The 22,455-nt window shown below is 42.1% G+C and overlaps 1 protein-coding gene across 2 annotated transcripts; it reads left to right on the top strand.

The window, feature by feature from the left end:
• The first annotated feature begins 500 nt into the window (after positions 1-500).
• LOC146309806 (trinucleotide repeat-containing gene 6B protein-like) lies at positions 501-22,435 on the top strand. Of its 2 annotated transcripts, none has more exons than XM_084743356.1 (21): positions 501-818; positions 2,228-2,315; positions 3,320-3,341; positions 3,530-3,970; positions 4,959-7,817; positions 9,105-9,257; positions 11,370-11,560; positions 11,706-11,768; positions 11,996-12,151; positions 12,585-12,722; positions 13,744-13,944; positions 14,133-14,246; positions 14,882-15,092; positions 15,931-16,083; positions 16,303-16,470; positions 16,916-17,062; positions 17,952-18,044; positions 18,305-18,520; positions 18,778-18,848; positions 20,167-20,306; positions 20,402-22,435. In XM_084743356.1, the coding sequence occupies exons 2-21, from the start codon at positions 2,259-2,261 to the stop codon at positions 20,976-20,978; spliced, it is 6,171 nt and encodes a 2,056-aa protein (XP_084599482.1). In that variant the 5' UTR covers positions 501-818; positions 2,228-2,258; the 3' UTR covers positions 20,979-22,435. The 2 variants fall into 2 exon arrangements, with proteins under 2 accessions (XP_084599482.1, XP_084599483.1); XM_084743357.1 differs by lacking the exon at positions 501-818 and adding an exon at positions 1,168-2,140.
• Positions 22,436-22,455: the final 20 nt, after the last annotated feature.

Raw genomic sequence — 22,455 nt, 5'->3', positions numbered from 1 at the left:
ATCAAATACATATTAAAAAATAAGGGATCAAGACAAAATAAATCAATGTATTGAGAGACAAATACATATTCTAAATAAGCTGAGAATTAAATAATACAAAACTAAGTAGAAATCTTTAAACGGATTAGAAAAAAAATCTAATAATTTGACTTCAGGGGGTTTCATCAAATGTGATTTTGTAATATTCTAAAAGTGTTGTTTGTGTTTGTGAATTAAGCATCGACTTAAAAACTCAAAAAAGAGGGAAAGAGGGTTGTGAACCTAAACACGTCTGTTTATGAATAAATATTTTTCCCCAATACAGTGAAAAAACTACATATATATTGCTAATTTTAAACAACAGTTAAGATGTTTGACATGTTTGACCCATTTGTTTACTTATTTACACCCAGCGCGTATGACGTCATGTTTCCAGTGACCCGGCGCCCTCTGGTGGACGGTGTCGGTACGCCGTCTGCTCCTCCTCCCCTCTCTGATCAACAACCAGCTCGGTGATATCATATGCTGGCTAAACCTCCACACAGAAGCAAAATGGCCGATAGTAAACTAACCGATCATACAGCGTCTGACAGTCATCAAGGGGTTATGCATGTTTTGTTTACAGCTTGAGAACTATAGCCGCTCAAAAAGGATACTCGCCTTTCCTCAATTTTTCTACGTTTAACATTTCGCCTTTCGGTGATGTCATTTCTTATTCAATTTAGCCTTGGAAGCCTCGAAGAACTAGCTCGCTAGGCTAGCTACCTTGCTAGCCTGCTAGCGGTAGGTCTGCAAGAATTTTTGCACAGAAGCACTTTATGTCCTATGTGATTCCCGAGGTTAGTATTTAACGTTAACGTTACGGGTTTTAGTAGTTTTCGTTACGTATGTGCTGATTGATAACGTTAGTTATTTTCGCCTTTACACATCCGATAACATTTGGGTTTCAGTTTTAGAAGAGCTTCGTTGCAATGCTGAAGAAACGTCACTGAAGTTCGTCGTTTGATTTGGCCCTGTCGACGTTAGTGCTGATAAACCAGCTTCTCGCCGTTTGACTTGTTTGTAGTGTTTAATGCCCGCCGTAAAGTGACGAATTATAACGGTTCATACTGCAAATGAAATGCATTGCGTTTGAAAATAAGTGTCACGTCGTTAGCTAACATTACGTGCCTGCTGTTGTCTGCAGTCAACTGCGTAGAGGTTAGATTGGTCGCACGGAGCGACAGAGACACCTTGCTCTGGGACAGCCGACCGCTGCGAGCCCCCGGCCGGGCTCTTCAGGTCATGGCACAGCGCTCACCAGCAGCGTTAACGTCGGATAGCATTAGCTGGTTGTTCTCTTGAGTGAAGCTCTTCTGGTGGTCTCTGGTAGCTGCACAGCTATTACTCACTGGTCTGTTATTTACATGACATCCAGGTTGTTTGCTCCTCATGCAACTGCAAACATCTGCCTTGTAGGGGTTCTCGTATGTTACATGGACTGATTATTAGATAACGATGTATAGATATTGCAGGTTGGTGCATTTATATACAGTACAGTGAATGGTTCCAGTTAGCTAACATTAGCGCTGTGTGACATGGTGCTAATTATGTGCAGCTTAGCTAACAGAAACACTGGGCCCAGTCGTATTTACAGCACTCTGGTATTTGAGGTTCCATTACCTTCCCACATGAAACCGGGTTTTCTCGGCTCCTCTGTTGTATGTTTTGCCACAAAAACTGGCTCGCGTGACTTGTGTATGTGTTTTGTATTTGCATATCACTTAAGTTTACTTTTGGCAGGGTGGGAGCCGGGTGAGAGGTCAGCCAGAGCCTTGATGGTGCTTGACAGATGCAGTCGTATGCTCACATTAAAGCTGCTCCTCTGTGAATCATGCTGCAGTGCAGAAATCTAGACTTTTCCAGATATGTTTAAGAGTTTGAAGTCACTTGTTTGTTTTGCTGCTGCCTGTGTTGTCTGTTGGTTGGAATTGCAATCGTTTGCTGGTTAATGAATTATGCAGTGAGAAGCTAGGCTACCAAGGGCTGTTGTCAAGCTGTCTGTCCCTGGTTAACGTTACAGTCCTTACGACATTGGCTGTGGAGGAGAATATTTGGCAGTGATCTGATGACATGCATGTTATTAATTTTGAATCCAATTCTATATGTATGTAAGGAAGAGGTATGCATTTGTGAGCATTATTTTTTTTCAGTGTGGCTTGATGTATATGTAATATTAATTATTGAATGTATATGTTTCTCCTCACAGACAGGAGAATCAGGAAAGGGAACAGTAGTTCATGGAAGACAAGAAAAAGAAGAAAGAAGATAAAAAGAAAAGGGAAACCTCTCAGAAGGTAAATGCATAATTCACAGCTGACTTTGTCTCTATGCTTGTAGGGATGCACGATCAGTATCAAAGCTGATAAATTATGGGCCAGTAATGGCAAACTTATATTATTATTTATCATTCCGATGATGAAATTCTTGCAGATAAGTATGAGCTAGAGTAATTCTGATTTGACAGAGTGTCAAAGCATTTAATTTGAATTCTAGGGAAGTTTTTCTGTAAAAGCCAGTGTATTTTTCTTTAAGCACTTAAATATAGGACAAAATAACATTTGAAGTGTTAGATCCTGTGGAACAGTTTCATGAAATACCATGATACATTTCCAGACGATTAGTATTACTGTTTGATATTTTAATTATTGTGATAAAACTGTGTGATTACCATGCTTTGAGAAACTCATGGTAAATATTGTCCAACATCAACCAAAGTGAGCAACAGTATTCCAGGCACAGGCACAGCAGCAACATGGGTTTGTTTTGCATCAGTGAAAACATTGACATGGCAAAGAACATGATGCTGTTTTAAATTGTTGGAAGGTTTTCTATTTAAAACTAGGTGAAATGATTTCAGTGTGTGTATTAGGACTTTTCAAACATTTTAACTACATTAACAAAGCCATGATAATGATAACCATAGAAAATGTTGGTCACTTTAATTGTTATATACATGTATATTTTTAGAACTGTTATTTATTTTTGCTGTAATTGTGATGTCAGTTAGATTTAGTTCATTCAGAGCTGTGGCATTAAATTCTTCAAGTGTGCATAAATGATGACAATTTTATTAAGTAACTGATGATTTAGACCTTAAGGAAGGATTTTTTTTCATGTTTGGAAGTTGTAAGGTAAATATCCAATGTCATTATCTCAAACACTGTGTTGCTAGTATATTTCTCAGTTGGAACAGCAAGAATAAAGCCTAGTAGGATTACTCTTGTGGTCTGCATGGATTCATGTAGGTAGTGGTGTCTCTTCTGCTTTGTATCTGACTCACCTATTCTTTCTATTTTAGGTGCCAGAACAGAAAATCAAAGGTATGTTTTTTTTTCTGCTTTTGTTTTTGTCATCCTCTTCCTTTGCACATGTATGCTCACACTTGGAGACTTAACACATTTTCTTAAACTTTTCTTGGAGTTGAGTTGAGTAACATACCCATACCCTCTGTCTCTTTTTATCGTACTTGTACCAGTGAGTCACACCTTTCATTATTTGTGTATTTCAGTGCCAGAATCAGCCAAGCCCTCCTGTTCCCAGCCGCTCACCACCCCAGGCTCAGTCTCCCCCAGTCCTGGCCCTGTTGCCCCCTCATCCCCCAGTCCTGGTGCAGCCGGGGTTTCTGCACAAGTTCCTCCTGGTGGCGGGAACAATGCAAAGCAGCGGACTGCTGTGGCCAACGGACAGCCCTCCTCCTCCCCCTCTGGAAGCCAGACCTCCCAGCAGCAGCGATACATGTCCAGAGAGGTTCCACCAAGATTTCGCTGCCAGCAGGACCATAAAGTGCTACTGAAGAGGGGCCAGCCGCCGCTGTCCTCCATGCTGCTGGGGGGAGGAGGAGGGGAGGGGGGTGCAGGAGGGCCTGGAGGAGGCAGTGGCTGGGTAGCCACCCCACCTCTTTCCTCCCAGGGAACAGATAACCCCAATGCAAACACAGCTGGAGGCGCAGGTGGGTTCATGTCTTAGAATACCATAACATTATCAAGTTTGACATTTAGTCCAGTGAGTGCTGCATACCAAAAAATTTGTGATCTTCTTTGTTAAATCCATCGGTAACCCAAATCCACATTAGCCTTCTAAGTAATTTACGGTCTTATGTACATATTTAATAGCCTCTAAAAATGTATCTTGATTTATTTTGATCTAGATTCAAAATATTGTCATCTGTGTTCTTGATATTGGATTTAAATTTGGCATGCATATGCTGGGACATTTATTATGCAATTCTGAAATTAATTACACGAACCAGCCATAAACAATCCACTTGAGTTGTCCCACCAAATGTATACAATGAAATCTCTCTCTCTCTCTGCTCTTGCTTAATCTGACTCTTTGAGTCTGAGCCAACTCAATAATGGGGACTGAAACCGTTACATCACTCCAGACTCATTTGACAAGAACAATAATTTTACCTTGCAGAACACAGGGTTGCTGGTCCTCTACTGCCTCGATCCACAGCAAATGATGTTAGTTCAGATTCGAACTAATGTGTTAATGCACCAGAGTCATGCAGTGACACAAACACTGCTCCACAACCGTGCATTGCTTAGCTTCCATGCTGATACTCCTGAGGGAGCTGTCAATCAAAAAAGGGATCTACTACACCTACAGTCTTTATAAATGGACTAAATGGCAAAATTAGCTGTTTTGTGAACTACATTTTGTATTGGTCCTGAAATTTTTATTTTCACATTTTGAATGTCGTCTTAAATGAGACATTGGCCTCTGATATCGTATATGCATTCACTAACTGCCACTGAAAGGGTTTTACATCAGTATACAATCTATCAGTTGACATTATAAAAGTTGTCCATGACAATGATATGTGTTCAGTGCAGTGACTAGTTATTTTTAGTAATGGAGCCACCAGTTATGTTCATTTTATTCTAATGATTCAGTTGTCAATTAAATGAATGGTCTCAATTTTGTCCACACAGATTCCAACCTGGGTTCATCCTCTGCTTCACCCCCCAACTCCTCCTCATCCTCATCATGTGTCGCTGCTCTGTCATCTTCTTCTACTACTACTACTTCAACTTATGCAAATTCCACATGGGGGGCAGGCTCTGGCAGCCCGTCCTCTTCTCAGGGCTGCGGGAAGGTGATTGTGGATGGGACTGACCTGGGGGACTGGCCTAGCATCCTAGGCGGGGCCAAATTGAGTTCTGATGGGGCAGCAGGAGGAGGAGGGGTGCAGGAGCAAGACTGCCCCAGTAACAACAACAACAGTAGTGCCTCATGGAGTGAGAGAAACATCCAGCAGAAGGGTGGAGCGGCAGGAGGAGGAGCAGGGAACATGGACAATCCTTCCTCACCTCGTTCTTCTCCTCTTTCCTCCTCTTCCTCGCTTAATGAATGTGTTCAGTCAAGTGGTGGTGTTTGGGGCTCTTCCACCTCCTCTCAGGTGGAAGCAGGGCTAGGATCAGCAGCATTTTACAATTCCAAAGTCTCCCATCTTCTTCCTGGGCCTCAGGAGAGCCCTGTGGGTGGCAGCAGTAGTGTCCCTGGTGCCAATTTCAACCCCAATGTGAACCCCTCCGCCTGGCCCGCCCTGGTGCAGGGTGGGACTTCAACTACGGATAGCGACAGCCTTCCAATTCATTCGTCCATCACTTCAGCCTCCTCGTTTTCTGCCAGCACCACCCTCATCACCACTCCCTCTATTTCATCTGTGAATCAAACTGGTCTCCATCAGCAGCACACTGAGACAGCTGTGGGAGCCAGGAGCGGAGAACAGCAGCAGCACTTAGGAAGCCTTGGGCCAGAGTCGGGTTCAGGCGGAGGAGCGCGAGGAGCAGGACCAAATCAAGAAGGTAGTGGCGATGACAGGGACTGTGGGGTCGCTAGTGTCGAAGGAGAAGGGAGTGGCAATCTTTCTGGCTCTTCCACTTCCTCCTCTGCTGCCTCTTCTTCTTGGAGATCCATGCCTCCAGTGTCCTCTGACCTCAGTGCAGATGCCTCACAGGCAGATGGATGGAGTGGAGGAGGGACTGTAGCTCAGGGGCAGGAAGGGAACGTATGGGGCTTTGGTAGCCAGGGTGACAAAGCAGGCTGGGGCAGGGGAAACGATGGTGGCTCAAATACCCCAGTGGTATCTCAGGGAGCGTGGGAAGGAGGCAGTTCAGAAGCAGAGTGGGGTGGCACAGCGGGAGGTGTAAGTTCCGGTAACTTAGCAATAGGAGGTGGAAGAGGAGGAGACGGGAGCAGCAACAGCAGCAGTAGTGGCGGCAGTGTAGGTGTTGGTGGCGGCGTCTTGCAGGACTCTGCCTCACCAAAGTTTGCAACTATGACAAAAGCTTGGGACAATCAGAAAGGGATGGAAAGTGGGGATGGTGCAGTTGGGGAGTGGGGTGTGCAGGGTGGAGGCACTGGAGGCGGAGGACCCTCATCTTCTAGCGGAGGAGGATCCATAGCTGGAAGCGGCGGAGGAGGGAGTGATAGCGGACAAAAGCAGGAGGGAGCCTCGTCTGCACACCAGAAATCCCACCAGACCTCCAATGCTGAAGTGGCCTTACTCAGCATGCTCAATCGATCTGACCTGGACCCCAGGGTACTGTCGAACACGGGATGGGGGCAGACCCAGATCCGACAGAATGTGGCCTGGGACCTGGACAACACAAGAGGAGTAGGAAATAGAAATGAAAGAAGTGCTTCATCTTCCTCTGCATTCTCATCAGCAAGCATGAACACTACCACTAGTCGCGGCCCTGGGTACCCGTCTAACACCAGTTCGATAAGTAATGATCTATCTGCTGGAGGTCACAGCCTGAACTCTGGCCCTGCTGCAGTGAGGGAAGGCTGGGATGGCAGTGCTACACAGTCCACCTGTGGTCCTCACGTGCCTGGTAGCACTCTAAGGAAGCCAGAAACACCAGAAGAAGATATGGAAGGCAACCAGGGGAAGGCAGCTGGAGGCTGGGGTGATCTTCCACCCGAAAAGCAGGGCAAAGGATGGGGGACAGAAGAACAACAATGGGGGGATCGCAGAGGTAGAGGAGGGAACTGGAGAGACTTTGGAGAACAGGGTAGTGGGTGGGGAGATGGTCCAGAAGATAAACAGGGCAGGACGGGAGGATGGAAGGGGACTGGAAGAGGGGAGGCAGGTGGTTGGGGAGGAGAATGGGGACAGAGAGACTCTGTGCCTGGAGGTGGGAGTAGCGATGGTCGAAGCAGAGGTGGAAGCAACTCTGATGAGGGATCCTCCTGGGGTAATTTGGAAGAAGGGGGATCTCAGCGAGGAGGATGGGGAGGAGGAGATGTGGGTGGAAGCAAATCCCACCAGGACTGGGGGAGTTCCAAACCCCACACGGCAGCAGCAGCACAGATACCAAACAGCCAAGTGGCACCAATGAAAGCCCCAAATCAACAGCAGCACCAATCACAGGGCCCGCAGCCACAAGGAGGTCCCATGCAAGGAGGGTGGAACAGGTCCAATGTTGGAGGTGGAGTTCCACCATCCAAGAATCAGAACCAAAGTTCGGGCTGGACCTCCGGCCCGATCCCCCAAATCTCTGGGGGTGGAGGTGACCCCCTGGAGCCCAGTGGCTGGGAAGAACCTTCCCCTCAGTCCATCAGTCGCAAAATGGAAATTGATGATGGCACTTCAGCGTGGGGAGACCCAACCCGCTACAACAGCAAGAATGTGAATTTGTGGGACAAAAACAGTGCTATGCCTGACCAAAGCCACAGTCAGCAGGCCCCACCACCCATGCAGCAACAACCACCTAGAAGGCAGCAGGGGATGCAGCAGGGGATGCAGCACAGTAGGGACACGAACTCTGGCAATGCTGCAGTAGGTAAGCAGAAGGTGTAGCAGTAAAATAAGTGTGCATTTGACAAGCCACAAATAGACTGAGCATTAAGAGTTGAAGAGTCCTTATCCATTTAATAGGCACACCAAGAAATACAGCCGGTTGACTTGCTCAGTTAGGGTAATTCTAGCTATTCTATGGTAGCTGTGTAGCTAACAAGCATAAGATTTTTTTCAGCTGTGCAACTAAATTTAAAGTTTTTTCTTATGAATCTTTATTGATAGAATATGTCAACAATATTAAATATTCACTCAGTTTATTTAAAGAAAACAGACTTATTATAATGCACGCCATAAATGCATTGTAAAAAGTAGAAGTCAATGTAATAGAAATAATCTAAAAATAAAAGTAAAGTGATAAACAAATAACAAAACTAAATTAATACAAATAATAATACATTTTTGATTTTAATCTCACAGAACTTTACAGTACTATTCAAAAACAAAAAGGAGATTCTGCTTCTTTTTTTGTTAGATTTATGCTGTTCTACTCATTATTTTGGGGTGTTCATAGATCTATGGACAGGGGAATGGGCTGATTCTCTATCTAATCTCTGTTCTGTGATGCAATGAGTTTGAGATCAGATTTGCCACACACATGCCCACACAACCTCTGATGGGTCGACAAGTCAAAGGCACAGCCACTGATTGTTCAACAGACTAAACCAAAGCTATCATGGGCTTGTCAGTGGATGGCTAACAACAGAAATAATGGTTTTCAAAAGAAAAAATGTATGAATAATAACAGAAGTTTACCCTAAAACGGCAACTCAACCAGTCGGTCACACACATTTTTACGGATTAAACGGAGGTAAATGTTAATGTCGCATTTCTGCTATTCATAAAAATATAATTGTGAGGGTTCTGTAACATGCAGTCCAATAAGTTTTTTTCCTTACTTCAGCTTTTAATGCCACTTGAAGTCATGACTGAAGAGCATTTTCCTGCCCATCAACTTCTGTTTTTCCTTAGCTTTCAGATGACAGCATGTTTTTACATTTTCACTCGGTGGATATAATTGGCATTAGACACTATTGACAGCCAAATATGGGGTTTGTAGACTTTTTATAAAAGAAGATTGGTTGCACGAAGATGCAGTTACCAGGTCAAGGGGTTAAAGTATTTTTCGTTCTGCCATCAGTTTACATGAGTATTAGCAATTTCACAGTTAATTTTTAATTTTTTTTTTCCTTGACTCAGAATTAAACATTTAACTTAGCCATTTCTCTTTGGCACATTCTGAAGGATGTCTTTTGATCTCATCAATCTCCAGGTCCAGGTATGTGGGGAGGAGGAGCACAAACTGTGGATAATGGCACAGCTGCTTGGGGCCAGGCGTCAGATGCAGCAACAGGTTGGGGTGATCCAGATGAACCCGGCAAAGCTTCTGGCTGGGGCAACCCTTCACCCAACCCTGCTAAACCTGGTAAGAATAGGGGGAAAAATGTATAACTACTATTACTGCTACTACTACTGTAGTACTCGTAACTACTATAATCATTACAATATTTGAGTTCTTAGTTGCTGAGACTCTATCATTCTGAGACATGATGCTAAAGGCTTTTACACAATAGTGACACAAATAAACGACACAACTTTGTGAATATTACGGAGGCAAAATTTCAAAAAAACTAACCTGTCTATACACATCAAGCATGACATGAATTTGCGAATAAATGATTAAGCTTTTAAAAATAAATTGCACTGCGGTAACAATGATGCAATCAACATTAAGTGAACATGACCTATTGCTCCTTTTACTTAATAAACAGAAGAAAAAAAACAGCATATCTGGATACACTTAATAGCAGTGTCACTGCGAGATTCAGGAGCTGAAACTGTATCACAGCTGCTTCTTGATGTATTTCAGGATGTCACTGAGTTTGAAGAAACAAATAATTAATTTCAAAGAGCCAGTTGACCCAGAGCAGCTTCTAGGCGTAGATAAAATCTATTGTATGATTTGTAAACAGTTCCAGCTGTGTGAAGTGTGCATATGCTTCATTCATACTCCTGACAGGAGGGGGAGTTGCCTGATTGTAAGTTTTAACAAAAACATTCCTATAGTCTGTTGAAGCTTTATCTACACGCCATCGTTTTACTGAAGCTCATTTGTTGAAACGCCTTTTAACTAAATATAAAGCATATTAAAACTGCATTCATTAAAAAAAAACTAATAGAAGTCTTGGAAGTGTTTTATGGTTGATTTATTTGATTTTAATTTCCTTGTTCTTAGGATTTTATCATAAACGTCATGTTTTTATGGGAAGAACTTTTGTCATATTCTATGAATGTATTGTGTTTTTCTTCTTCCTCCTCTTCTTCATATTCTTCTTTTTATTCTTATTCTTATTCTTACTATCATCATCATTACTGGTAAAAGTCCTTTCTGGATGTTATCACTTTCACCCTGATTTTTCATCCCACTTCGATATTTCCAATAATTGCAGTGAGTCTCTTATCTTGGACTGACAGATCAGGTGCTCCTTCTTCTCCACCTGTTTCTGTATTTTTCTTCTGGGCTGTTTTTCTTTTTAACGCATAAACTTTAATGTCACACCATTTATTTTTCATCTGAGACACAGTCCGTTTCTCCTGGGGCACAACACAAAATGCACTGCTTCAGTTATTGCAGCAAAAGGAGTTATTATTATGAGTCGCAAAAGTGTCTTTCCTGTCCTCTTCCTCGGATATGGGTAGTGCAGTGGTGTGTGTCTGTGAGAGGCAGAGTTCAGCGCAGGTAGAAAGCAGTTAAATCAGAGAAATAAAACGTTATTTCCTGATGTTTTTTTCACAGCAGTTAAACTCTAAACACAAATAAACACCCCCACACACCGCAGCAACTCCTGATTCTGGCTGAATGTGAAGTTACAACGATTTCACGGCTTCCTACATGATAACCGTCAATGCAAACGTATTTCCGAGATAAAAAGGGGGGTGTCAGTATGGAGATTGCAGATAGCGGGTACGAGCCTGTTAGTTTAGAATGATTCTGATTCACTAACATATGCATGGTGGTAAGAACAAACTTAGCTAGTGCGCACGTTTCATGAATCAAACGGTGGCTTTTTGTGCACACAGTAAGAACATTTTTACGCACATGTTAGTGAAACCCAATGACTTTATTGTATTCAATAAATAATGATTTTCATCGTAGTTTTCCCCTTTTTATCATATATAAAAGATGGAGTTTGGTGAAATAAGCAGTCTGCTATGTTGCATGTTTTGGATATGATGTTGCCAGCAACATGCAGTTTGATTGGTCAGATGTGTACATGTCAGAAGCAAAACTTCAGAAAAATCAACCTTGTGATTAAAAAAAAATCCTCAACATATTTCAGTGAAATTCCATTGTTGATGTAAAAACTTGCAATGGCTGCACAGATGTTTGAAAAATACTATTCATATGCAAATAAATCCCAAGAAAAAATGCATCTGCTCTGGTAGTCTCAAATCAAGTAATATCATCTCATCTTTCAATTTGAAATCTAGAGAAATGCTAATATTATCATAACCGTCTGCTTTGATTTTACTGCAGGCACCAAGTCAATGGAAAGCTGGGGTGGGAAGGGAGATGGCTCTGTTGCAGCTTCCCGTCACCCCAGCTGGGATGAGGAGGATGATGGTGGCGGAGGGGTCTGGAACAGCACTGGCTCCCAGGGAAGCAGCTCCTCCTTCAACTCTGGAGGCTGGGGTCAGACTCATGGAGGAAAGAGAGGCAATATCAAGGTATGTTTCCATGGCATCTCTAATTCATTGTTTAAGACAAAGCATGTCACATTTTGTTTAGTGACGTTCCTTTATAGACAACGATTTGCACTTTTTAAATTCCCCTTTTTTCACTGAGAGTAATGTTTGAATTTCTTTCCCAAAGAGTGGAGGAGGGGACAGCTGGATGAACCCAGTGTCACGCCAGTTTTCGAACATGGGTCTTCTGGTAAGATGTTTATTCACTAAAAAATATTCTTAAAATTGTTAACTATTGAAACAGCAAGTTAATTGTGTTTTTACTGTTTTACTTATATCTGTTTTTTTTTTTCTGAAGACAAAAACTTGTGTCATCTGACTTGATAATGTTATTATGATTGATGGATTATCAATGAGGGCTCTGTAAGGATCCTATGAACAAGTGTGAGGTCACTAAATAACTTTGTTGTTTCTTAGGGTGATGACCCAAGTGTTGACAAAAAGATGGAAGGAGACAAGAGAGGAATAACTGACTATAATGGAGAGATGCGGAGGGGAGGAAGAGGTGGAGGTTACCGCATACCTAGTTCCAAAGACATGGGTCCTGTTGACATGGGGCCCTATGGTGAAAAGGTATGAACCTGTTTATAGTGCTAATGAAGTCAGTTAGCAGTCAATTTGTATTATTTGTGTTATATTCTAAGACAAGTGTGTGTAGCGCTAACTTGAGGACTTTAAAGGAGCAATATGTTAGACTTGCACATCCAAATATGAGTAGTTGCAAGTTGTATTAAAGTACTGTATTTTAACGTTGTATTAAATAGATTGAAATCCTATTAAAGAAAAAGACATTTCAAAGGGGGAAACTACAGCTATAGCGTTGTTGTCAGAGAAGAAAAAGAAGTTTTTCAACTTAGCATGTTTTCTTCATCTCTGACATATTATGGCCACTTTATCATTTATTACAGTGAATATATTACAGATTTTTCATAAAGGGAGATTATGAAATGAGAAAACTTCACTACAAATACATTGCTGTTATTGTATGCTTTCCATTTCACTCCAGATGGGTGGCCATGGAGTGTTTGTTGGCAGTGGCGGAGGGATGCCTCCGCCTCGGGGGATGCACCAGCCTGGCATGCATCCAGTGAACCCCTCCCAGGGGTTACGTGCCCAAGTGCCTCATCAGTTCCTGTCTGCTCAGGTCTGCTGTCCTCTGTCACTGATGTTATTAGTTATGATAAATATTATATTTAAGAGAGATGTAGTCTCCTGAGTCCTACCAATGTTGACTTCACACAAACAAAAGTTTTTCTTGGTTCTATGATTTTCATTAGTAATTGATTTTTTGGGGCTTGCTAGGTTTCAAGTGGAATTATTGATTGCCTGATCGCCTTGTGAATAAATATTGGCAGTGGCTATAGCTTTTAGGCCAGAGGGTAGTTTTAATAGACCATTCACATAATGTTTAGACATTATGAAATAACAAACTACATTTTATTTCATGTATACTGTATATTAAAACTACTATAAGAAACTTTCATATTTTGTTGATGTTGGAGCCCCTTGTGGACAATTTTTCCAACACACTAACCACAAAATATAACTTTAAAAATAAAAGTATCTAAAAATCTCCTGCCTCTTTTTAAACTGGCTAATGTACTTCTCACTGTGACTTTGGTTGGGAAATTGTAAACACAGGCTCATTTCATCTGATTCCACAGAGAATCTGCCCCGGTGGCAGGCATTAAGGATAACTATATAAAATAGCCAATCTACCTGTTTGCTTTTGTCAGTCCAATATATGCATGAATAATAAATTGAGACTGTTTCATAAGAAGTTCAGAATTCCTTGTAGTAGCTTTAACTTAGTTTCCCAGCATTCCTCGGTTCTCTATTTATCAGACACCTTATCTAATTGTTGGTTCTTTAATTCATCTGACCTTAGTCAGTAATAATGCCCCACACTTGTTGCATCTTGACATCATGAGGTGCCATTTAGAGAGAAGTGGCAAAAATGGAATTCTCCTCAGCCAATACTTTCTGTTCCTATGCATGTAACTAAGAGTTGATGGTCTGCAAGGACTTATTTAAAACTGTGTACTTGGATTTGTTTATTAATTCATAAATGTGGACTTCATAGAGCTTGATTAATGCAGTGTCCCTGTTTCTCATATTACTCCTTCAAGTGTCTATATCATATTGTATGTAACTGTGACATGCAGGTGCCGGGTCCTATGCTGAAGCAGATGCCCTCTCCTGGTGGCAGTGTGGGTGGAGTGGTTGGAGGAGTAGGAGGTGTGGGTGGCGTCGGAAGTGTCGGAGGGGTCGGTGGTGTTGGCGGAGGAGTGTTCCCTCCTCAGATTTCCCCACAGCAGCTTGCAATGCTGAGCAACATTTACCCCCACATGCAGCAGTTCCATCTGGTACATGACAGAATGTTAGAATATTGATTGATGGATTGATTCATCATATTGAAATACATATTTCATTGACTCTTTATTTGAATATCATAATGTACTTGCAGTGTCTGTATGGGAGCACTAGCCTGTGTATTCTTTTTTTCTGTTTTTTTAACCTGCATCTCTGACCCTCTCTGCCCACCAACCCACAGGCTTGTCAGCTCCTGCTACAACAACAACAGCAGCAGCAGCAGCAGCAGCTTCTGCAGAATCAGAGGAAGTTCCCTCAGCCTCAGCCTCTCAGGCAACAGCCAGACCCACAGCAGGTGAGCATGGTCATGATCTATACCATATCAAGCAGTGTCATCAGGACTTCATCCATTACTGTTGCATTTCTTTTCTCGGTTGCAAAGAACACCGGTTCCACCACACTGCAGACTGTATCAACTGGTAAATGGTCAGAACTCTTTAGAAGTTGGTTTTATGCCCCCCGTGCTGGTGACAACCCTGGCAGATGGCATTGTGTTTTCTGGATGTCCATCCATCCGTCCCTTTCTCAGAGCTTTCTGTCAGTTCTCTGTACTCTTCCATAAAAATAGTCTATTAGTGAAGGCAGCATGTTTCTCACTTGAAATTATTCACTGGAATCATACATGTAAATGCAGTGATAATTTCAATTTCACAAAGAAATACCCTCAATTATGTATTATAGATGAGTAAGGACATGAGTGTGAAATGTGATTTGATTGGTTGGCAGAGGCATACAGCAGCAAGGTGCTATCTAGTTGCAACTTATGTTGAGATTTAGGTGATAGCTACACACACAAGTATGAAGGTCTTACCTATTCGAGGTCTACCACTCTCACTAATGTGACTGCAGTGTACTCCTCAATCAATTATGAAGACAATTTGTGACCATTCACACTGTATTTAGCAGTTATTCTGATCTTGTCCTTCTCAGCTGGCAAGGATTATGGCTATTCTGCAGCAGCAGCGACAGCATCAGCAAGGTGGAGTTGGAGGAGCAGCAGCAGGAGGAGGGAGCTCCAAACTTTCCCCCTCTCACCTGGGAGGAGGCCTATCCAAACAACCCATGGTAGACCCCCTTCCACATCCCGGAATGGGGGGGCCCTTATCAGACCTTCATGCCAAAACACAAGGGATGTACTCTGGTGAGTCCAACATGCAAAATGTTTGTCAGTTAGACGTGATGCAGTCAGATTGATAAGCAGGCACAAATGGAATCACAGTTTGTTTTTTTTTAGTTTTCTGTGGTGATCCAGAAAGAAAATCTGAGAAATTATGCAGAAAGTGTTGTCTTGTTTGTAATGATGATGTTCATTTAGGATGACACATGTTGTTTTTGAGCAAAAATAAGTATACAATACATTAAAACAACCTAAAATTACTGAAAACAGGGCTGAAAGAAATATTTAGCAGATTTTAGAAAAAACGTTAAATTTTAGATTTTTTTCCATTGGCAACAGAAGGTGTGAACATTCGTTGGAAAAATCAAATGCATATTTAGGCAAATAAATAATAACTGTAATAACTGTACTAGCAAATAATAAATAACTGTAAGTAAGTTTAGAAGTTTTACGTTACTTGAAGCAGTGTTTGTTAGGCTGCCAAAATAGCTCTGCAGAACACTATCTTAGTGTGCACTGAGTCATCAAATCAAAGGAGACTGACATTTAGGTTCAAGTGTGTCCTAAGGCGATGGCAAACAGCCCACCACACCTGCAATAATAGTCTCACTATCCTGTTCCTAATCTGTGTGTTTGACTGTGTCAGCCAATAAGAACCATCTAATTTTATCTGTATAATTTGTGTAAACACAGACACGTTACCTTTGTAGTCCTCATTGCTATAACAACGGTCCTCCCTACCCTTGGTGCAATCCCAGTGATACTAAACACAAACTCTGGGGAAAAAATACACTTTCCAGCACAGCCGAAGGCTGTGTTGAACTGCACATTAGTAAAATGTTTGTGTTTTTCCACTTGTTAGGGCTTGCCCCTGGTGGTAACCTGTCAGGACTGGAGCTTAGTCCCATGATGGGAGGGATGAAAGACACAGGAGGACAGCAGTCCCGCTTCAAATGGATGATGGAGGGACACTCCCCAGCTCCATCTCCCCCTGACACAACCCTTCACAAGAATGGTAGGTTAACAGATGGTTCTTAACATCATTATTGCAAAGACTAAATTCACACTTTGGGAAAGCACACCTCCCAGGCTGTTGTCAATCTGGTTGTAATTGCACTGGTAATCAGCCTCTTTCACGGTGTATCTCAGTAAACCACTGTGAATCAAAAGCAAGTGGAGGCATATTCATGTCAATCTGTTTGACCTTATTTCTCTTTTGTGTGCTGTTCCCAAGGCCCTTTACCCAGTGCTATAAAGGTGCGAGGAGGATCCCCTTACTCCCAGTATGAAATGCTGGGCGGTGATGGTTTGGGAATTCCCCCTCAAGGCTCTGCAGACAACTGGCACCGGACCCCTGGGAGTAAAATGGGGAACAAACCTGCCACATCCAGCTGGCCTCCAGGTGAGTTTGTCCTTTCTCTACAGCAAGTTACCAAAGGGTGAGGAATTAGGAGTAGAGACGGAGTAGACAGTATAGAACAATAAACAGATCTCCATTTGTTAAGTGTGTGAATGCATTCTGAATCAGTACTTCTATATTTCAGAAGCTATTGTCCTGTTTTCAGTTTAGTACCTAACCTAAAGTAAAGAAGAACAAATTAGTGACATTCATGTGCTACTAATTTTATAACCATACAATACGTACAAATGTTAGCTTAAAGATAAGAGGATTCTTATTTCTTTTATTCTTATTGTCATATTTTCCTTTAATAAACAAATCTACTACAGTAAGCACAGTCACAACCACATAATTTTGTTTACTTTCTTCAAGTCTTTGATTTAAATATCTATGGCAATATACCATATACTTTCAATCGATTAATAAGTTTTCTGTTGCCTGTTGACAGAGTTTCAACCCGGTGTGCCCTGGAAGGGAATCCAGAGTAGTGGAGACCCGGAGTCTGACCCCTACATGACCCCGGGTAGTGTTCTTGGCTCTCCGGGACCCCCGGGCCTCAATGACTCTGACCACCAGTTACTGCGAGACAACATAGGTATTTTTGATTTGCCAGGTATTTTGAGGAGCATAGCTGTTGTTTTTTGCATCGGCACTTGATCTGAAATATCATGACAATCATAGCATGAGCTCCAAATTGGTCCCAAATAAAAGCAGTGAATAGATTACAGGGGCTTACAATTGTAATGTGATTAGTCACTTTTGCCCGGCAAGAGCATGAAGCTGAAAGACTTTTTTAAAATATTAACATCTATATATGAGATATAACCATCTAAAGTAGGGTTAGGTTTGTGGTTGTTAATAGAGCATATTGTAATGAGCTCCCTCTCAAGTCCACAGCTTAGAACTGAGCATTAAATCTATTCACTAACTGTTATCACTATGAAGTGGTGGGAATTTTATATGGTGAATAATGATCTACAGTTCTTTTGTCTGAATTATTACTCCATAGCAGTCACTGAGATTTCAGGCAGACTATTCCTAAATAACTGGAAGTGGCAGCTGAAAATTAGATTTCCAGTTTGGCTTCTACAGTGTGATGAGCATCAACTGAACTAACTGAGTTAAAATCCTATTACTGGATGTAAGGCTGAACTTGACAGATAATGAATCCAATGCCGCTTTTATCAGATTGTGTTTCACTCACCAACCGACTCTTCATTGTCATCCCCAACAGAGACGCACAAATCGAGGCCTTTAGCGAAAGCAGTTGCAGCCAATATTTTATTTTATTTTTTTCTGAGTCACATTGCCAAGTTGTTGGCAACATGCCTCAGTGCCATTTTTGGACAGTAATTCTCAGCGCAAAGTTTTGACAAACAGTATTTTCTCACGAACTCTGTCTGCAGTGCAGCTGTACCGTAGTTACCTTGTCTTGTTTACAACAGCATGTGTTGCTCTCAGATAACATTTTTAATGTTTTGTAGGGCCAAACCCCACCCTCAACACCTCGCTGCCTTCACCTGGTGCCTGGCCCTACAGTGCCTCAGACAGTCCCCTCAGCAATGCACATAGCACAGGTATATATTGATTTGATTTTCATATAATCTTTGTTTTCCTTTTGCATTTTGACTTTTGAATCCTTAGTTCTTTTTAGCTTTTGAGTTTCTTTGTTTCTGTTGCTGTCATTGTGTTTGCATTATATTTTACTGGATAGGCCTTTTCTACAAAGATGCCAGAGGAGCAAGCTGTACTGTGTCCCCTCTGCTCCTGTTTCTGTGGTCTGTTTATCAAAACTCCTTTTCCCCCTCTTTCACCCACCGCCCCATTTCCTCTGCAGGAAAGTACTCGGAGTACAAACCCAGTTGGCCCCCAGAGCCCATCGGACAAAACAAGTTGTGGAAAACCAATCGCAACAGCTCACAGCTGCCACGCCCCCCTCCCGGCTTAACCAATCAGAAGCAGGCCTCACCCTCCCCATGGGGAAGTGGAGGCCCACGGTTGGCCAGGAGCTGGGGAGGGAGCGGGATCAATCAAGAGTCAAGATTTGGGCCAGGTACTGTTTACAGGGAAAAGATTCAAGATTCAAATCATTTCATAACCATTTGTTAAGATGTTCTTGACTTTGATATGACGACTCAAGTCTTACTATAGTATCATGAAAGCTAGTACAAAAGTTGGCTTTTAGTAAATAAGGTTATCTTCAGCTTAATCTTTGTATTTGTCATCAACTATGATATCCCTTCTAACTGTTTCATCCTTGGTTCTTTTTTGTTTGTCTCTTCTCTCCCTTGTTTGGGGTTTTTTTAATAGGCTCAGCTTGGAGTGACGGTGTTGCCTCCAGAGGCAGCTGCTGGTTGCTGCTGAGCAACCTGACTCCTCAGGTAAAGAGTGAGAAAAAGAGGGAGGAACAGTCTGTAGTTTATAATTTACTTCTCAGAGTCTCAGTTTCTGTCAGAGACAATTTTCTGGGGTTTTATAGGAAGACGAGTGCAACACTGTAGCAATAACCAGCGAAGTCCTGCACTATTAGTAAATGAGCTGTTCATAATTTTGTCAATTGTCTGTCAATCTAATGTTAAGCCTGTTAACCTGAAAAAAAGCCCACTGCTCTCAAAATACACACTCAGGACTCTTGAGTTCAGTGACTGTCCTACTGCCTGCCAGACTCCATTAACATATTGCTCAGTTTAACTGGTAAAAAGATCTGTGGATTTTACAAGATTATTAATGATTTCTCATGACTCATAAACAGACACTTAATCATTCGGCGAACATTCAGCATTCATTTTGACTCTAATTAATGTGAAATTGGCAAACAATAACGGTCATTCTGGTCCGAAATTGAAATTTCAAAGGGGGACACTGCCACTGTAGGTGTTGTTGTCAGAGAAGTGAGTATTTAAACTTGTTTCTTTAATCTCTCTTATGACATATCGTGGTGATTTTATGATTCAGTATAGCAAATATATAACAGTTTTCTCCTTTAACAAGGTCACCACCAGTAATCCTGTCTATAAACTGAGATAGCACTGAACAGTAGGGGGAAAAGATGCAATTTGAGAATGCTGTGCAGGTAATGTAGAATTAAACATTTCTTACAACCTGTCATCACAGCAGAAATGATCATAGCTATACAGTAAAACAGATGCCCCAACAGATTGGTCAGGGTTTGATTTCAAAAGCATTAAATGGCTCTGCTCATTCATCTGCATTCCCCTTCAGTCTGTCTTATGCAAATTAGACGGAGTGATGCATGACCCAGCTGTAATTGGATTGTGAAGTTGGATGAGCCATTTAATCAATTAGGGTTTGCACAAATGACACTTGCATGACACTGCTCAGAGAAAAGCATGGAATTTTAAATGTTTAATTAAAAGTCTAGACAAACTTTTTGTATTAGTAATGGATTTTTTTTTACATTAATCAATTTGGTCCTACTCAGTGCTCATTTGCAGGCTTGCACAACTTGTGTATGTTACTGTAAGTGTGACAGAATTACAGAACAATAAAGTGGCGGTATACGGTCTCAAAACATTACTTATTTATACATATTTCTGCATAGACATAACCATTGCTGTATAACCTCTGAGATTTCCTGACCTTTCTCTTGGTTACTCAGGATTGTGGACAATCACTGTAGCATTGTCACATCACACACACGATCTTTTACATATAATCTTTATACATCTTACTTTGTAGATTGATGGCTCCACGCTGAGGACTATCTGCATGCAGCATGGCCCCCTGCTGACCTTCCACCTTGGCCTAACCCAGGGCAGCGCTCTGATTCGCTACAGCAGCCGGCAGGAAGCAGCCAAGGCCCAGGGTGCACTGCACATGTAGGTTAACCTGTAACCTCACTAACACACTTGTACTTTACACTGAACGTGCTCCTGTTCATCTAAAGAGCTGTGTATTGTTAACTCCCCTTCAGGTGTGTTCTGGGCAACACCACAATCCTGGCGGAGTTTGTGAGTGAGGAAGAAGTCGCTCGCTATTTTGCACATTCCCAGGCCGGAGGGACAGAGGGGGCCAGCTCAGGAGGGGCAGCCGCCAGCGGGACGCAGGGTTCATCTGGAACGGGCACAGCTGTGGCCAGCAGTGGAGGTAGCTCCCCGGGGAATGAGCGGGCACCAGCGGGCACAACTACAGGTGGAAATGGAAATGGGGGCGGAGGAGGAGGGGAAAGCGGAGCAGCGGTTCTAGGTAGCGTGAGGTCCTCTGGCTCTGCCTGGCAGAGTCTTGATGGTACAGGCAGTTCTTCAGAAGCTTCTTCAGCCCAGGGACCCGGGCTGGGGATATTTTCCCAGTGGAGCACCAACGGGGCAGGGGAGGGAGGAGGTGTCAGTGGAGTAGAGTCTGGGAGGTCTGGGCTCTGGGGTGGCATGACTGCAGGATACCCCAGCAGCAGCCTGTGGGGGGCACCGCAAATGGAGGAAAGGCACCAAATGGACAGCCCTGCCGCATTGTTGCCTGGCGACCTGCTGGGGGGAGGGGCTGATTCTATCTGATGAGCCCCCTCCATTTGTACGTGTAGGTTTGGACACACTGATACAACATACACTGGGATACATATGTACTTACTATAGCACACACACCCACACACATACATTTACATGGTATGCATATTAATGTAATACACATATACACACATGCATACATATACATGGTATGCATATTAATGTGCACACACAAAGCAGAAATGTGAGACATGCTTACACACATTCTCGTGGCCAGACTTAAGCTATTATATAAACAAATGCAGGGACTGTTAGATGTGTATACAGCCTTTTTCCACAGATGAAGATTTCAACTGCTTAGACTTGAAACCTGAAAAAGAATGAAAAGTCAGTTGGTCTGAAAGACTTGACTGGATTGCAATGTGCTTAGTAAATAGGGGACTTTTCAACAGATTTACATACACATGCACACACCAAATACAGACAAGCCTTCAGACAGATGGGCACTGTAAACAGCATTACCTTCATCGTATAAGAGAACTTAAAACTACTAAATGATGTGAGGTTTAAGTGCAGTTTGTATTCACGTCCCCTTAAAAAATGGAGACAGAATCCAAACACATGCAAACAGCTCTGATTGAAAACAGAACTGTATCTTACTGTGTATGTTAAATTAGTTTTTTTTTTTTTCTGTTTGTTTGTATGGTTTTAATTTTTTGAACAGTGAAAATATTGAAAAATGTCATTGTTCTGTTTTCAAAATGCTGACCTCCTACTGTTGTATCTCACGCACTCTCTCTCTGTTATTCTCTCTTGAACATGTTTGTTACTGTTGCAGTGATAAATGTTAAATTGCTGGCAGTTTGAGGCTATGTTGCATTTCTCCATGTGTCAATACTGTGCGCAGTATCATACACACTATATGGACATGAGTATGAGTGAGACTGAGACCAAGTAAGTGGATTAAACCACCAGTTGTTGTGTGTGCGTGTGTGTGAATGTGAGGATAATGTGTGTGTGCATGTTACTGCCTGTCATAATGTGGGCAAGGCTGCTTACTATACAGAAGGTCTATACAAAAATGTATTGAGTGCATTCGGTATACTGCTGACTGTGTGTTAAGAAATATTGGCACTAATGCTTTCTTTTTCTCTCATTTGAAGTTGTTTTTTTTTTTAGCAGACTTGTCTTTTTTATTGTCCGACCTGCAATAATAAAAAAGAACATTTTAATGACACAAAGAGCTGAAGGCATATGCGTTGAGAAAATGGACATGCCAAATCTTATCAAACTGTGTGGAGTGGGAGGGAGGGGTGGGACGGGTTGTTTACAGATGCAGAGTAAGAGTTACCGTACGTTTTTAATGTTCTGTTGTTGTGTATTCGTTTTAAATTAAGACAGGCTTTAACACTCCTGTTCAGTGTTTTCGTTATGAGATTTTACAAAGGAAAAATTTATTTAAACAAATGAGAACAAGATTAATAAAGATGAAAGTATTGGCTTCTAAATATGTCCTTGTGGTCCTTTC

The sequence above is a fragment of the Lutjanus erythropterus genome, chromosome 19 (genome assembly GCF_056507025.1).
Source record: "Lutjanus erythropterus isolate fLutEry1 chromosome 19, fLutEry1.hap2, whole genome shotgun sequence".
Lineage (NCBI taxonomy): Eukaryota > Metazoa > Chordata > Actinopteri > Lutjaniformes > Lutjanidae > Lutjanus > Lutjanus erythropterus.
The sequence above is the reverse complement of the archived record's forward strand: the minus strand, read 5'-3'. Positions and strand labels throughout refer to the sequence as shown.

Coding starts and splice junctions, on each gene's coding strand:
- LOC146309806 (XM_084743356.1), top strand. CDS start 2,259: ATGGAAGACAAGAAAAAGAAGAAAGAAGATAAAAAGAAAAGGGAAACC. Junction 3,342..3,529: donor GCCAGAACAGAAAATCAAAG/GTATGTTTTTTT, acceptor TGTGTATTTCAG/TGCCAGAATCAGCCAAGCCC. Junction 15,093..15,930: donor AACACAAGGGATGTACTCTG/GTGAGTCCAACA, acceptor TCCACTTGTTAG/GGCTTGCCCCTGGTGGTAAC.